General features: G+C 44.4%; 1 protein-coding gene across 1 annotated transcript in view; it reads left to right on the top strand.

Moving 5' to 3' along the window:
- Window positions 1-14,641, top strand: part of KREMEN1 (kringle containing transmembrane protein 1) — a 74,837-nt gene that overhangs the window by 40,437 nt on the left and 19,759 nt on the right. Inside the window, exon 4 of the mRNA XM_017855561.1 lies at window positions 13,569-13,693. Coding sequence (XP_017711050.1) covers window positions 13,569-13,693 — 125 coding nt within the window. The remainder of the gene's footprint in view (window positions 1-13,568; window positions 13,694-14,641) is intronic.

Below are 14,641 nucleotides of genomic sequence, written 5' to 3'. Positions count from 1 at the left end.
GCCCCCGGCCTATTTTTACTTTTTTAGAGATGGAGTCTTGCTATGCTGCCCAGGCTGATCTCAAACTCCTGGGCTCTAGCAATCCTCCCACCTTGGCCTCCCAGAATACTACGATTACAGGTGTGAGCCACTCTGCCTGGCTCTCACGTTTGTTCCTGCAATGCAGTTTTATGGTTTCAGAGCTGGCATGTACTCAGTTATTTTTTGTTTTTTTCCAGTGGGTATTATTTAATTTTCCATTAAAAAAATACAGACTTGCCGGGCGCGGTGGCTCAAGCCTGTAATCCCAGCACTTTGGGAGGCCGAGACGGGCGGATCACAAGGTCAGGAGATCAAGACCATCCTGGCGAACACAGTGAAACCCCGTCTCTACTAAAATACAAAAAACTAGCCGGGCGAGGTGGCGGGCGCCTGTAGTCCCAGCTACTTGGGAGGCTGAGGCAGGAGAATGGCGTGAACCCAGGAGGCGGAGCTTGCAGTGAGCGGAGATCGCGCCACTGCACTCCAGCCTGGGCGACAGAGCAAGACTCCGCCTCAAAAAAAAAAAAAAAAATACAGACTTTCTGAACCAAATGGATATTGGTACAGTGACAGATACAAATGTTCTAAAGCACAGTTGTGTAAAGCACACTAGGGACTTAAAAATGAAAACTCATTCAAATTGATAGGGATGACTTTACTGAAAATCTTTGTACCAGCACTTGCCTATAAAGAAGAAATTGCCCCTCAATCTTATGATGTAATTGGGAATCTGAGTTATAAACCTAAGAGAAAATTGCAGACCAGCACACCAATTATATAAATAAGTGTTGAATTATGAGGTAGAGTGTTGTGAGTTTTTGAAGACAAGAGGACTCAGTTTTGAAGACAAGAGGACCTTTTGGAAGAAAGGTGGCTGGTGGCTGAATGGGTCAGGGAACAGCAGGACAGAAGCTTGGAGGAAGCACAGAATTGATGTGCATGTGGGTTGGGGTCCAGGCTTCCTGAGTAGAGGAGGGGACAAAAAAGAACCAGGTCAGACCTGGAAAGCAAGAGTTGATTAGATGGGACTGATATGCTGAAAGCCCTAGTTTAGGAAGAAAAGCAAGCCCAATGTAATTTACAGGATGGATCAAAGGAAGAAAGTTTGGGGAAGAGAGGATGGGTGTAGATTTCTAAACTCAGGGGATAAGGGCCTGGGCTATGATGGCAGCAGTGAGACAAGACAGGAAGGATTAAGTCCAAGAGGCACTTAGGAAGAAGACAGAGCTTGTTGACAAGTGGAATATGCAAGGGATAAAAGAGCAGGAAGAGGTTCTTTGCCTGGGATATTTGTGGTGTCCCTGAAAAAAAAGTCCAAGTCAACAAACGAGCTTTTCTTCCCAGGGACACAGCAGTTATCATTCCTCTTGAACTTGGACTGACCTTTTACCAAGTAATGTGTACTAGTTGTTTATTGCTGTGTAATGAGCCATCCCCAGCCCTAGTGACTTAAGCACCAACAGTTTGTCATTTCTCCCAGTTCTCTGGGTCGACTTGAGTTTCAGCTGAGTGGTTCTTCTGTTACTGTCACCTGGGCTCAGTGAGGTGCCTGCATGCAACTGGGAGCTCTGCTGGCATTCAAGGTGGCTTCAGACCTCTATCCAGTGACTTCTCTCAACAGCAGGGTATTCGGACTTCTTATACAGTGGCTGGCTTCCAAGACAGAAGCAGCAGAAGCTGCCATTCCTCTTAAGGCATGAACTCAGAAGTCTACCACATTCTATGGATCAAAGCAAGTTGCAAGGCCCGATTTAAGAAGTGGGGAATCTATTAAAGTGGGAGCAACACACATGTACAGGGAGGGGAGAAATTACTAGAGCCTCTTTTGACTCTTTATCACATTAACTCACCAGAAACTAAGTTTCAGAGAAGGAACTCCCACCGGGAGGGAACTACTGCTGTGATAGATCCTGGCCTTACAGGATCAGGATCTTTAGGAACTCTTACTACCTCCCCCAAGGACAGAATTTCACAGAGGAAGAAAAAGCTGTGCTTATTTATTTATTTGGGGGTGTTGCTGTAAGACTCAGGGGCACAAGTAAGACTGTTTGAAGAATCAGAGTGACTGAAAAGGAAGTTTATGTTTAGAAATAAAGTTATAGAGGTGGGGTGGGGCCATATTGTGAGGAGTTGGACCAAGATGGCAGCTGTCAGATTTCGAATGGAGTTGCAGATGAACAGCACGGGGTGCAGTGAGCTTATGGTCACAGGTCTGAGGGTGTGGATGAATCCACACTTACCTGTTGATGCTCTAAAAGAAGTAGGATACCAGCTGCAGCCTCAGATGTACATAGTTTTTCTTTCCGTGGAGGGGAGAAATCAGCTACTGAGACACCAGTGTGGGGTCCTTGAGGCAGAAGATGGTATTGACACAGGGTTAAATGACATTTAAAATCAGCAGAGAAGCACTTTGGGAGGCTGAGGCAGGAGGATCACTTGAGGCCACAAGTTTGAGACCAGTCTGGGCAACATAGTGAGACCCCATCTCTACAAGATACACAAATAATTAGCCAGCCATGGTAGTACACACTGGTAGTCTCAGCTACTCGGGAGGCTGAGATGGGAAGATCACTTGAACTCAGGAGTTCAAGGCTGCAGTGAGTATGATTGCATCACTGTGCTCCCGCCTGGGCAACAGAGTGAGACCCTGTCTCTATTAAAAAAAAAATCAGCAGAGGAGTTACATCATTTCTGAAAAAGCAGATTTTACTTAGAAAAAAAAAAAGGAGTTCTGCAGAGCCTTGGAAGAGTTTTGTTTTTTGTTTTTTTTTTTGAGACGGAGTCTCGCTCTGTTGCCCAGGCTGGAGTGCAGTGGCGCGATCTTGGCTCACTGCAAGCTCCACCTCCCAGGTTTACGCCATTCTCCTGCCTCAGCTGCCTGAGTAGCTGGGACTACAGGCTCCCGCCACCTCGCCCAGCTATTTTTTTGTATTTTTAGTAGAGACAGGGTTTCACCGTGTTAGCTAGGATGGTCTCGATCTCCTGACCTCTTGTGATCCACCTGCCTCAGCCTCCCAAAGTGCTAGGATTACAGGCATGAGCCACCACGCCCGGCCTTGGAAAGAGTTATTTTTAAGACATAGGACAAGCACTTAGCGTTTCTTAAAGCAAATATCCCAGATCTGGTCAGAGCAGTGGAATAGAAAACATAATAATAGTCAGGGCTGCTTGTTGGTGAATTACCAGCTGAAGATTTGGATTCAAACTGAGCCTTTGCTGTGATGGGTATGCCTTCTGTCTTCGATAGGAATGATTTAGTTACCAGGACTAGAACTCACTCAAGCTAACTTGAGCAAAAGAAATCTATTCGAAGACCATTGGGATATATCACAGAACCCAACCCCTGTGTCCCAAGAAATTAAAAAGAAAGCAGGCACTTTCACTGTCTCTCTCTGTGGCCACTTCATCTCCCATCTCTGCCTCTCAGCTTGTTATCCATCCTTTTTCCTCTTCGTGGATCAGCAGAATTGGCTCACTCATCCACTCACATGGCCCAAACTTGAGTTTGGTTGCCTCAACTCCTACTTGACAGATCCCTACAATTTCAGTGCCTGCATTCACTGAGCGGATCCCAATTCTAGCTTCCTAAGAAAGAGAATCTGGTGGTCCCAGAGTGAGGCAGCTGTGGCCAGAGGATGGAGCCCTTTGTCTTGTCCCCAACCAGCAGCAGTTATGGGAGCAGAGACTCTGAGAAGGTGCTGTGGGTAATAGGTGGTTCTCAAAGAACGGCTGTCAGCCATGGAGGCCCCCATGGAGGGGTATGTAGCACCTTCACAATGAAGCCACAGTTATATTCAAATGTAACAATGTTTAGTGGGCCTGTCTGATTGCTTCCCAGTTGTTTCTTATGATAGTAAAAGAACTATATAGTTCCTGGGTTAATGTGAATGGAGGACCATCTCTCTTTAACTCCTCTGTATTTTTTATCTTCAACATCTGAATGTTTGTAATTAATTTTCACGAGTTTTGAAACCTCAGCCGTGTTAAACAAGGGGTCCATTTGTATGTGAAGATAATTTTTTAAAAATTGAAAGTGATGACGCCTCTTTGGTAAGAGGAAAATGCATGACCAAGCCACAAGGACTTCAAAGTAAGCTTGAAATGAAAAGGAATTTGAAGACAAATATCCTTTTTCAAATTGGCTTTTCCTCCTTGCTTCTGGGAAGCACTGAGGGTGGAACACGATCTAGAAATCCACTCAGTTGAGTAGTAATGCTTTTGAAGCAACATGACGTGTCTTCTCTGACTAGACTTCGAGCCACACTTTCCAGGACAAGTCAGAGGGCAGTGGCCCCTCAGAGGCTGACTGGGACCGCAGAGGCTTCCCTCATGGGGCACAGAGTGTTGAGGGGCTAATGTGTTTGAGAATTCAGTCTTGAATCTCAGGGAGTCACTTTCATTTAGTTACCCAGACTGGTCCTATAAGAAAAGGGGTCAGAGACATGAAAAAACAAAACAAAACAAAAAAAACCCATGGAATGGGAGTCTGCAACCCTGGAGCTTACCCCGACTCTCCAGTTCTGCCTTGTGTGTCCCCATACAAGTCCTTTAACCTTGCTAGACTGGTTTTCTTCTTGTGCTATAGGAATAATATCATCTGTCCTGCCTCCCTGATGAAAGGGCTAGAGCTTCCTATGAGCTGACTTATGTGAAAATGCACTGTATGCTATACAGATGTAAGAGATTAATATTTTAATATCCGGAATCAAACCGTTTTCTGAGGTGGCTGCCTTTGATTTTTGTCTTTTAAATCAGCCTATTTTATTTTTCTATGACTCAGCAAGTTGTTCTTGTTTGTGTGGTGAATGATGAAAGTCTTATTGTATATCATGATAATAAACACTATTTATTCAGCACATTCTATTCTGCTAGGCCTTGTGGTATTTACCTTATTTACATTATCTCATTTTATTTCTCACAAGAACCCTTTGAGGTCCGTATTGATTCTCATTCCGCTGTTGATGAACTGAGCTGAGAAAGGCTGTGATGGAGAGGCCAGAATTTACCCTAGGGTTTGTCTCACTGTAAAAGGCCACCTGCTCCTGGACACAGGTGGCACCAGTGCCCTTCAGAACATTGCCAAGTCCTAGGAAGGGAGCAAGCAAAACCCACTCCTGAGCCACAATGTGGATGGCAGAAAGTGAGGGGAATAATGGCCCTCCGTCTTTTAGACGCTGCATGTTCTATTTTTCATACAGCTCTTATAAGCTCCACAGTTTTGTTCTAAGCCTAAGAAGCAGCAAATTAAGAAGAGGTTAAGCAAAGACTGCAGGCGTTGACAGTAATAAGTAGATGCCCTCAAAGACCCCTTTCAGTTCTAATGTTCTGAGGTTGCAGCAGCCTTGACAGCAACTGTTTTAGATTGAATGTTTGTCTCCCCCCAACCCCCACCATTCTTATGTTGAAGCCCTAACCCTGCAATGTGATGACATTTGGAGATGAGGTCCTTGGGGAGGTAATTAGGTTTAGATGAGGTCATGAGAGTGGGGCTCCCATGATGGGATTAGTGTCCTTATAAGGAGAGGAAGAGGGCTGGGTGCAGTGGCTCACGCCTGTAATCCCAGTACTTTGGGAGGCCAAGTCAGGTAGATCACCTGAGGTCAGGAGTTCAAGACCAGCCTGGCCAACATGGTGTACCCCATCTCTACTAAAAATACAAAAAATGAGCTGGGCATGGTGGCGGGTACCTGTAATCCCAGCTACTTGGGAGACTGAGGCCGGAGAATCACTTGAACTCAGGGGGTGGAGGTTGCAGTGAGCCAAGATTGCGCCATTGCACTCCAGCCTGGGCCACAAGAGCAAAACTCCATGTCAAAAAAAAAAAAAAAAAAAGGAAAGGAAGAGAAACCAGAGCTCCATCTCCCTCTGCCATGTGAGGACACAGCAAGAAGGTTTTGGTCTGAAAGCCAGGAAGAGGGCCCTCATCAGAAACTGAAACTGCCAGTACCTCGACCTTAGACTTCTCAGCCTCCAGAACCATGTCCATTGTTTAAGCCACCAGCCTATAGCATTTTGTTTAGCAGCCTGCGTTGACTGAGACAACAACCAAGAGACAAATTAACTATTAAAGTCAGACACTAGAACATAAAAAAGCACACCAGTCTGGGGCCGTTTTGAAGTATATTTGATGACCTCAGGTTACCAAGAAAAATTTAAAGTAGGCTAAACTTGTTAAACTTGTTTAAGAAAGATCTAATACATGTTAGAAAGGTTTCATCCAAAATGATTAAGATAAAATGTTAAGTTTTAAAGTTAAGCTTTCTGGAAAACTCAATTATCCAGAATGATGTTCCTGCATAGCCAAAGAAGACAGTGAGGAGAAAGGAGTCAAAACCAACTGTTCTCAGCTTTAAGTGGATGATGTTACGTGGGTTGAGTCTGCTTTCCACTTTCACTGTACCTTGTTCATTCACTCTGCCCTTTATCCACTCTGATGGCATTTGCAGCAACCTGGATGGGATTGGAGACTATTATTCCAAGTGCGAAGTAACTCAGGAATAGAAAACCAAATACTGTATGTTCTCACTCATAAGTGTGAGCTAAGCTGTGGAGATGCAAAGGTGTAAGAATGACACAATGGACTTTGAGGACTCAGGGGGAAAAGGTGGGAATGGGGTGAGGAAAAAAGACTACAAATTGGGTTCAGTGTGTACTGCTCAGGTGATGGGTGCACCAAAATCTCACAAATCACCCCTGAAGAACTTACTCATGTAACCAGACACCACCTGTTCCCCAATAACTTATGGGAAAAAAAAGAAGTGCTGTTATCCACTCATTCCATGATTTCAGTGGGTGACGCAGGAAGTGCTTGTTCATTCAGCATATAGTCCTAGATCACCTGCTTTGTGACTGGGACCACTCCAGGCCCTGGGAATACTGGGGTGTGTGGAAGATACAGTCCTGCCCTTAAGTTGTTCATAGTTAATCAGGTAGAGAGACAGGAAAACAGATGTTCAGAATGAAACTCAGCATAGACTGCTGTAGGACTACACAGCAGGGACACGTAACCCTCTTTCTTGTGGGGGATAGGGTGGGGAGGATGGGAGGGCCATGGGGCTTCCCAGGGGAAATGATGTTCAGGCTGAAATCTTAAGAAGGGAAGAATATTCTAAGCACAGGGAATAGCATGGCAAAAACCCAGAGGCCAGAGAGCAAAGTCCAGTTGGGAAACTTGCAAATATACTACAATTTGGCCCTGTATAGAATGTGAGCTGAAGGGTAGAGAGGTCATGGTGGTGGGAGAGGGGAGTGGGGAGCAGCACAGAGGGGAAGGGGGAGCAGCACAGGAGCAGCAGCAGTGTACCATGTGAGAAAGTTTGGACTTTATCCTGGGGGGCAACCAGAGAGCTTTGAGGGTTTGGGGAAGGGCTCCACTTACCTCACCAGCTGCTGCTGCTTTTCCCTTTCTCCGCCACCAGTCACGCTCACTTCTTGTAGTTCCTGCCAAGGCCACAATCTTTCTTGCTTCAGGCCTTTGCACTTCTGTCTGGAATGTACTACAAAGATTATTCTGGTTGCAGTCTGCTAACTAGATTAGAGTAGGGTAAGCCTAGAAATGGAGATAGAATAAGAGTCTGATGCAGTGGTCTAAGTGAAAGGAGATGGTGATCCAAACTGGGGAAGTGGCAGCATGAGCAGAGAGGCAAGGGCAGATGTATGTGATATTGTAGGAGGTAGAATTGACAGTGTCACAGTTGGCAAGTGATTACCTTTGGGGCCAAGTTTGATACCTTAGGCCACTGATGTTCAAATGGGTTAGAAGGGCAGCAGGCTGTGGTCTGATTCCCAGTGATCTACCTCATGGTGTGTTTCAAGACCTCACTGTCCTATTGAAACACGAACCACCTGGATTTGCTCAACAAATTAATAAAGCTTAGAGGTTCCAGCTGCGTTAATGCAAGCCATGACCTTGTTTATGTCTAACCTTAACATTTATGATTATATGCCTTAGGCTCTCTGTAAACTAATACATAATAACATGCTTACTTGTAAGCATAATGGAATAAATGAAACAAAAATCAGAGTAAGTGACCAAGATGATCATCATCAAGTAGCTCTTATTAAGAACCTGGCTCAGGTTTCCATGCGTAAGGTCCCTTTAACAAACTCGGTTTATATCATATGCTCTTGACTAGAGAAGTTTGACTCACTGCAGTTGTTTAAACCCTAAAACCCAGACATTTCAAAGCCAGGGCCCCCTGCCCCCAACACTGGACTCCTACTGCATAGAGCTTTTCTGTTTACATTTGCTACTATAGAGATTTAGTTTGTTTCCGAAGGATGCATTTTAACTTTTGTGTGGTGAGCCACATTTGTTATATTTGAACCATGTGTGACGCAAGGGAGAAAGGTAACCACTTGGCTTAGAGGGGGAAGGGTGAGTCTTTGGGTTAAGAGAAGTACTTCCTGCCAACTTAAAATGAGCTGGTTAGATGGTGAAATACATTAAAATGTATGTGTCTGTGTGTACATGCACACATATGCATGAATGTATTTTTATATGCCTAACAGACTAATGTGGATATAAAGCTTATTAAACTGGACCATACTGTTTTCCAGTCTGAAACATAAAGGAAAAAAATGCTATCTGCGTGTCTATATGGCTGTCACTTTGGAATTGTGTGATACATAACTCTCAGCTGACCTAGAAGTGCTTCTGAGACCAGGCCTCATTGTGTTTTGTTGTATCTTCAGTTATATAAACCATGGGGAACAAATGGAAAAAGGGAAAGGACTTCAGCTGATAGCAGAGTGATTCATAAATCAGTCTCACAGATGGAAAACTAAGGTCCACAGAGATTCATTGTCCATGACCCATGATGAATTAATTTCTTTATTCAATAAAGCTATATTTAGTATTATAAGTATTATAGTATTATAAGGTATATTAATTATCTATTACTGCATAATAAATTACCTTAAAACTTGGTGGCTTAAACAACACACATTCATTATCTCATGCATTCTGTGGGTCAGGAAATCCAGGGTATGACTTAGCAAGATCCTGCTTCAAGGTCTCTCACAAAGCTGCAATCCAGGTGTCTACCAGAGCTGGAGTCTCATTTGAAGGCTCAACTGAGGAGAGATCCACTTTCAACCTCACACAGTTGTTGGTAGGATTTAGTTATTTGTGGACCATTGGGTGAAATTCTTTTTCTTGCTGGATGTTGGCTGAAGTCTACCCTCAGTTCCTTACCGTACAGCCTCTAACATGGCATATTGCTTCATAGAAATATACAAAGCGAGAAAACAATAGAGAGTCTGCAAGCAAGATGAAGTCACAGTCTTTTGTAACCTAATCCCAGAAGTGACATCCCATCAACTTTGCCACATTCTACTTGTCAAAAGCATGTCAGCAGTCCAGCTCACACTCAGCGGGAGGAGATTATACAAGGACATGAATACCAGGAAGTGGGGATCTGTCTTAGGCAGTTTGAGCTGCTGTAACAAAATACCATAGAGTGGGTGGCTTAAACTACAAACACTGATTTCTCACAGTTCAAGGGGCTAGGAAGTCCAAGGTCAAAGTGCTGGCGACTCAGTGCCTGGTGAGGCCTCTCTTCCTAGTTTGCTGAGGGCTACCTTCTTGCTGCAGAGAGAGAGGGGGCTCTGGTCTCTTCCTCATATAAGGGCAGTGATTCCATCATGGGGGCTCAGCCGTCATAACCTCATCTAAACCTAATTACCTCCCAAAGGCTTCACCTCCAAATACCTTCATATTGGGAACTCGGGCTTCAATATATTAATTTTAGGGAGTAATAGGGGGAAAAATTTTTTCCCATACATTCATACACTTCTTTTCTGACACCAGATATATGGATTTGTCTCAAACCAGCCAATTCTCCAAGTTTCCAGATACCACCTGGTGGTCTTACAATTAAGTTATGGCACTACCTAACTCAGTCCCACAAGACTGCCCCCCACTTAAGATGCCAATTGCAAGGAGTGGGTCCCAACTTGGCTACAAATTGGGGGTTCCCACAACCCTCTCCTCTGGTTTGATAATTTGCTGTAACAGCTCCCAGAACTCAGGGAAACACTTACACTTACCAGTTTATTATAAAGGACATAGGCGTGCCTAAGTATGGTGGCTCACACCTGTAATCCCATCACTTTGGGAGGCTGAGGCAGGAGGATCGCTTAAGCCTCGGAGTTCAAGACCAGCCTGAGCAACATAGTGAGACCCCATCTCAATTCAATAATTAAAAAAATAAAACTAAAAGGCTATGGGTGAACTGCAGATGAAGAGATACATAGGGTGAGGTCAGGAAGGATCCTGTACACAGGAGCTTCTGTTCTTGTGGAGTTTGCCATACCTGGCACAGATATGTATTCACCAACCCAGAAGCTCTCCAAATGGCATCTTTTAGGAATTTTAATGATGGCTTCATTACATAGGCATGATTGATTATTAACTCAATGTCTAGGCTCTCTCTCCTCCCTGGAGGTTGTGGGGATGTGGGACTGAAAGTTCCAAGCTTCTAATCATGGCTTGGTCGTTCTTGTGACCAACTCCCATCCTGAAGCTATCCAGGAGCCTACCAAGAGTTGTCTCATTAGAACAAAAGATGCTCTGGTCACCCAGAAAATTCCCAGAGAGTTGCTCTGTGCCAGGGCAGAGACCAAGTGTCATAGGGGTATGCAAACATTGAGTGCATAGCAGAATCATTGAGGTCCATCTTTGTAATCTGTCTACCAGAGTTGGTACATATATTTAGCTTTCTTGTTCTCAGCTACAGCTTTTTCTACTAGACCAAACCATCTGATGTGTGGCTGTGAAACACTAATATGCTCAATGTGGTGGGCTGAAGAATGGCCCTCCAAAGATATTCATGATATAATCCCTAGAATCTGTCAGTACGTTACCTTAGATGGCATAGGAAATTTTGCAGATATGATGAAAGATTTTGTAATAGATTATCCAGGTGGGACCAATGTAATCACAGGGTCCTTAGGCAGGAGGATGTGAGTCAGAAAAGACGATGTGACAATGTAAATAGAGGGAGGAAGGAGAGGTGATGAAGGAAACAGAGGGAGGAAGGAGAGGTGCTGACGGAAACAGGGAGGAAGGAGAGGTGATGATGGAAACAGGGAGAAAGGAGAGGTGATGAAGGAAACAGAGGGAGGAGGGAGAGGTGATGATGGAAACAGAGGAAGGAAGGAGAGGTGATGAAGGAAACAGGGAGGAAGGAGAGGTGATGAAGGAAACAGAGAAGAAGGAGAGGTGATAATGGAAACAGAGGAAAGAAGGAGAGGTGATGATGGAAATGGAGGAAGGAGAGGTGCTGATGGAAACAGGGAGGAAGGAGATGTGATGAAGGAAACAGAGGGAGGAGGGAGAGGTGATGATGGAAACAGGGAGGAGGGGGAGGTGATTAAACAGGGAGGAAGGAGAGGTGATGAAGGAAACAGGGAGGAAGGAGAGGTGATGAAGGAAATGGAGGAGGGAGAGGTGATGATGGAAACAGAGGAAAGAAGGAGAGGTGATGAAGGAAACAGGGAGGAGGGACAGGTGATGATGGAAACAGGGAGGAAGGAGAGGTGATGAAGGGTGATGAAGGAAACAAGAAGGGGGAAGGACAGGTGCTGAGGGAAACAGAGGGAGGAGGGAGAGGTGATGAAGGAAACAGAGGGAGAAGGGACAGGTGCTGATGGAAACAGGGAGGAGGGAGAGGTGATGGTGGAAACAGAGGGAGGACGGAGAGGTGATGAAGGAAACAGGGAGGAGGGACAGGTGATGATGGAAACAGAGGTAGGAAGGAGAGGTGATGAAGGAAACAGGGAGGAGGGACAGGTGCTGATGGAAACAGAGGGAGGAGGGAGAGGTGATGATGGAAACAGGGAGGAGGGAGAGGTGATGATGGAAACAGAGGGAAGAAGTAGAGTGCTGATGGAAATAGAGAGGAAGGAGAGGTGATAATGGAAACAGGGAGGGAGAGGTGATGAAGGAAGCAGAGGGAGGAAGGAGGGGTGCTGACGGAAACAGAGGAAGGAGAGGTGATGATGGAAACAGGGAGGAAGGAAAGGTGATGAAGGAAATGGAGGAGGGAGAGGTGATGATGGAAACAGGGAGGAGGGAGAGGTGCTGATGGAAGCAGAGGGAGGAAGGACAGGTGATGATGGAAACAGAGGGAGGAGGGAGAGGTGATGATGGAAACAGGGAGGAAGGAGAGGTGATGATGGAAACAGAGGGAGGAGGAAGAGGTGATGGAAACGAGGAAGGAGAGGTGATGAAGAACACAGAGGGAGGAGGGAGAGGTGATGATGGGAACAGAGGGAGGAAGGAGAGGTGCTGAAGAACACAGAGGGAGGAAGGAGAGGTGATGAAGAACACAGAGGGAGGAGGGAGAGGTGATGATGGGAACAGAGGGAGGAAGGAGAGGTGATGAAGAACACAGAGGGAGGAAGGAGAGGTGATGAAGAACACAGAGGGAGGAGGGAGAGGTGATGATGGGAACAGAGGGAGGAAGGAGAGGTGCTGACGGAAACGGAGGAAGGGGGGGTGCTAACAGAAACAGAGGGAAGAGGGAGAGGTGCTGACAGAAACAGAGGATGGAATGGTGTGGCTGCAAACCAGGGCATATGGGCAGCTGCTAGGAGGTTGAAAAGGCAAGGAATGGATTCTCCCCTTGAGCCTCTAGGAGGAACTTGGCTCTCCTAACACCTTGAGTTTAGATCCATAAGCCCCACTCAGTACTCCTGACCTCCAGAACTAAAAGATAATAAATTTGTTATTTTAAGCCACTAGGTTTGTGGTAATTTGTCCCAGCAGCAATAAGAAACTAATATAGCCGGGCACGGTGGCTCACACCTGTAATCCCGGCACTTTGGGAGGCCAAGGCGGGTGGATCACGAGGTCAAGAGATCAAGACCACACTGGCTAACACGGTGAAACCCCGTCTCTACTAAAAATACAAAAAATTAGCCGGGCGAGGTGGCGGGTGCCTGTAGTCCCAGCTACTCAGGAGGCTGAGACAGGAGAAGGTCTTGAACCCAGGAGGCGGAGCTTGCAGTGAGCCGAGATCGCGCCACTGCACTCCAGCCTGGGTGACAGAGTGAGACTCCGTCTCAAAAAAAAAAGAAACTAGTATATTTACCAAAAGTCCTTGAGGAATCCCACTTGTGGAATTTTTGAAGGAATTAGGAGCTTACATAGAAGGTATAGGATAGTGGGCTTCTGAGGGCTTTTCCTGCCCTCTGGTAACTCTGAAACATAATTTACATTATTGGAGTCTTTCTGTTTTGAGGAAATTGTTCCTAGTTTTCTTCAATACTAAATCCTATCAATATTAAACAGTTTTTTTAAAAAACATATTTGGTTAGTTAAAGGTAGACCTAGGTCTTACACACTCTTCAAAATAAAACAAAAACATGATATTTAGCAGATGACACTAAAGCTTCCATTTTCAAAGCTGGTTGCTTGTTTATTTGTACCTCAGGAGTGGAAATACTGGCTGAGATGAAAGTACCTGGCACAAATCGCTTTTCCTCCTTGGTGTTTCACAGCCAGATGTTGTGAAATTCTTTTGTTTTTCTTTTTTCTCTAGTGCCTGGAAACCTTGGCTGCTACAAGGATCATGGAAACCCACCTCCTCTAACTGGCACCAGTAAAACGTCCAACAAACTCACCATACAAACTTGTATCAGTTTTTGTCGGAGTCAGAGGTTCAAGGTGATGACTCTGTGGCTATGTAACTATAGAAAAATGTAAAGATGTAAATGTATTTTGCTCGGATAACTTAAAAATAAGTGCTAAGTAAAATAAGCCAGACACAAAAGGCCACCTATTATATGATTCCACTTATATGAATTATCTAGAATAGGCAAATCCATAGAGATAGAAAGTAGGTTAGTGGTTGCCAGAGGGTGGGAGGCAGGAGGAATTGGTACTAACTGCTAATCAACACAGAGTTTCTTTTCTGGGTTATGAATGTTCTGGAATTAGATGGCAGTGACTGCACAACACAGTGACTATACCAATAACCACTGAAACATACCCTGAAACAGTGAATGTTATGTTATGTGAATTACATTTCAGTTTTAAAAAACCTAAAATAACTAAACTTCTAGAAAATAAACAGAAAATCCTAAAATATTGGGTTAGACAAAGATTTCTAAATTGGACACAAAACAAATCATTTTAAAAGTATGGTACATTGAAGTTATCAGTATTAAAATATTATCTTCAAAAAATAGAGTTAAGAATATGAAAGGCAGGCCACAGACTAGGAGAAAGTAGTTGTTAAATATATATCTGATAAAGGACTTGTATACAGAATATATAAAGAACTCTTATAGCTCAATAATATGACAACTTGATTTTGAAAATGAGCAAAAAATTTGAAGAGACATTTTATCCCCCCCAAATACATAAATGGCCAATAAACATATGAAAAGATGCTCAGCATCACCAGTTGTCAGGGAAATACAAATTAAAACCACAGTGAGATACCACTGCACACCACTTCAGGATGTCTGAAGTTAATACTGAAAATACTAAGAATTGATAAGGATGTGGAGCAACTGAAACTCTCATAGACTGCTAGCAGGAATGTAAAATGCTACAGCTTCTTTGAAGAAAGATCTTAAATTTTCTTTTTTTTTTTTTTTTTTTTTTTTT

This window comes from Rhinopithecus bieti, unplaced genomic scaffold (assembly GCF_001698545.2).
Source record: "Rhinopithecus bieti isolate Rb0 unplaced genomic scaffold, ASM169854v2 scaffold_36959, whole genome shotgun sequence".
Lineage (NCBI taxonomy): Eukaryota > Metazoa > Chordata > Mammalia > Primates > Cercopithecidae > Rhinopithecus > Rhinopithecus bieti.
Note: the sequence above shows the minus strand (reverse complement) of the source record. Positions and strands in the feature narration are given on the sequence as shown.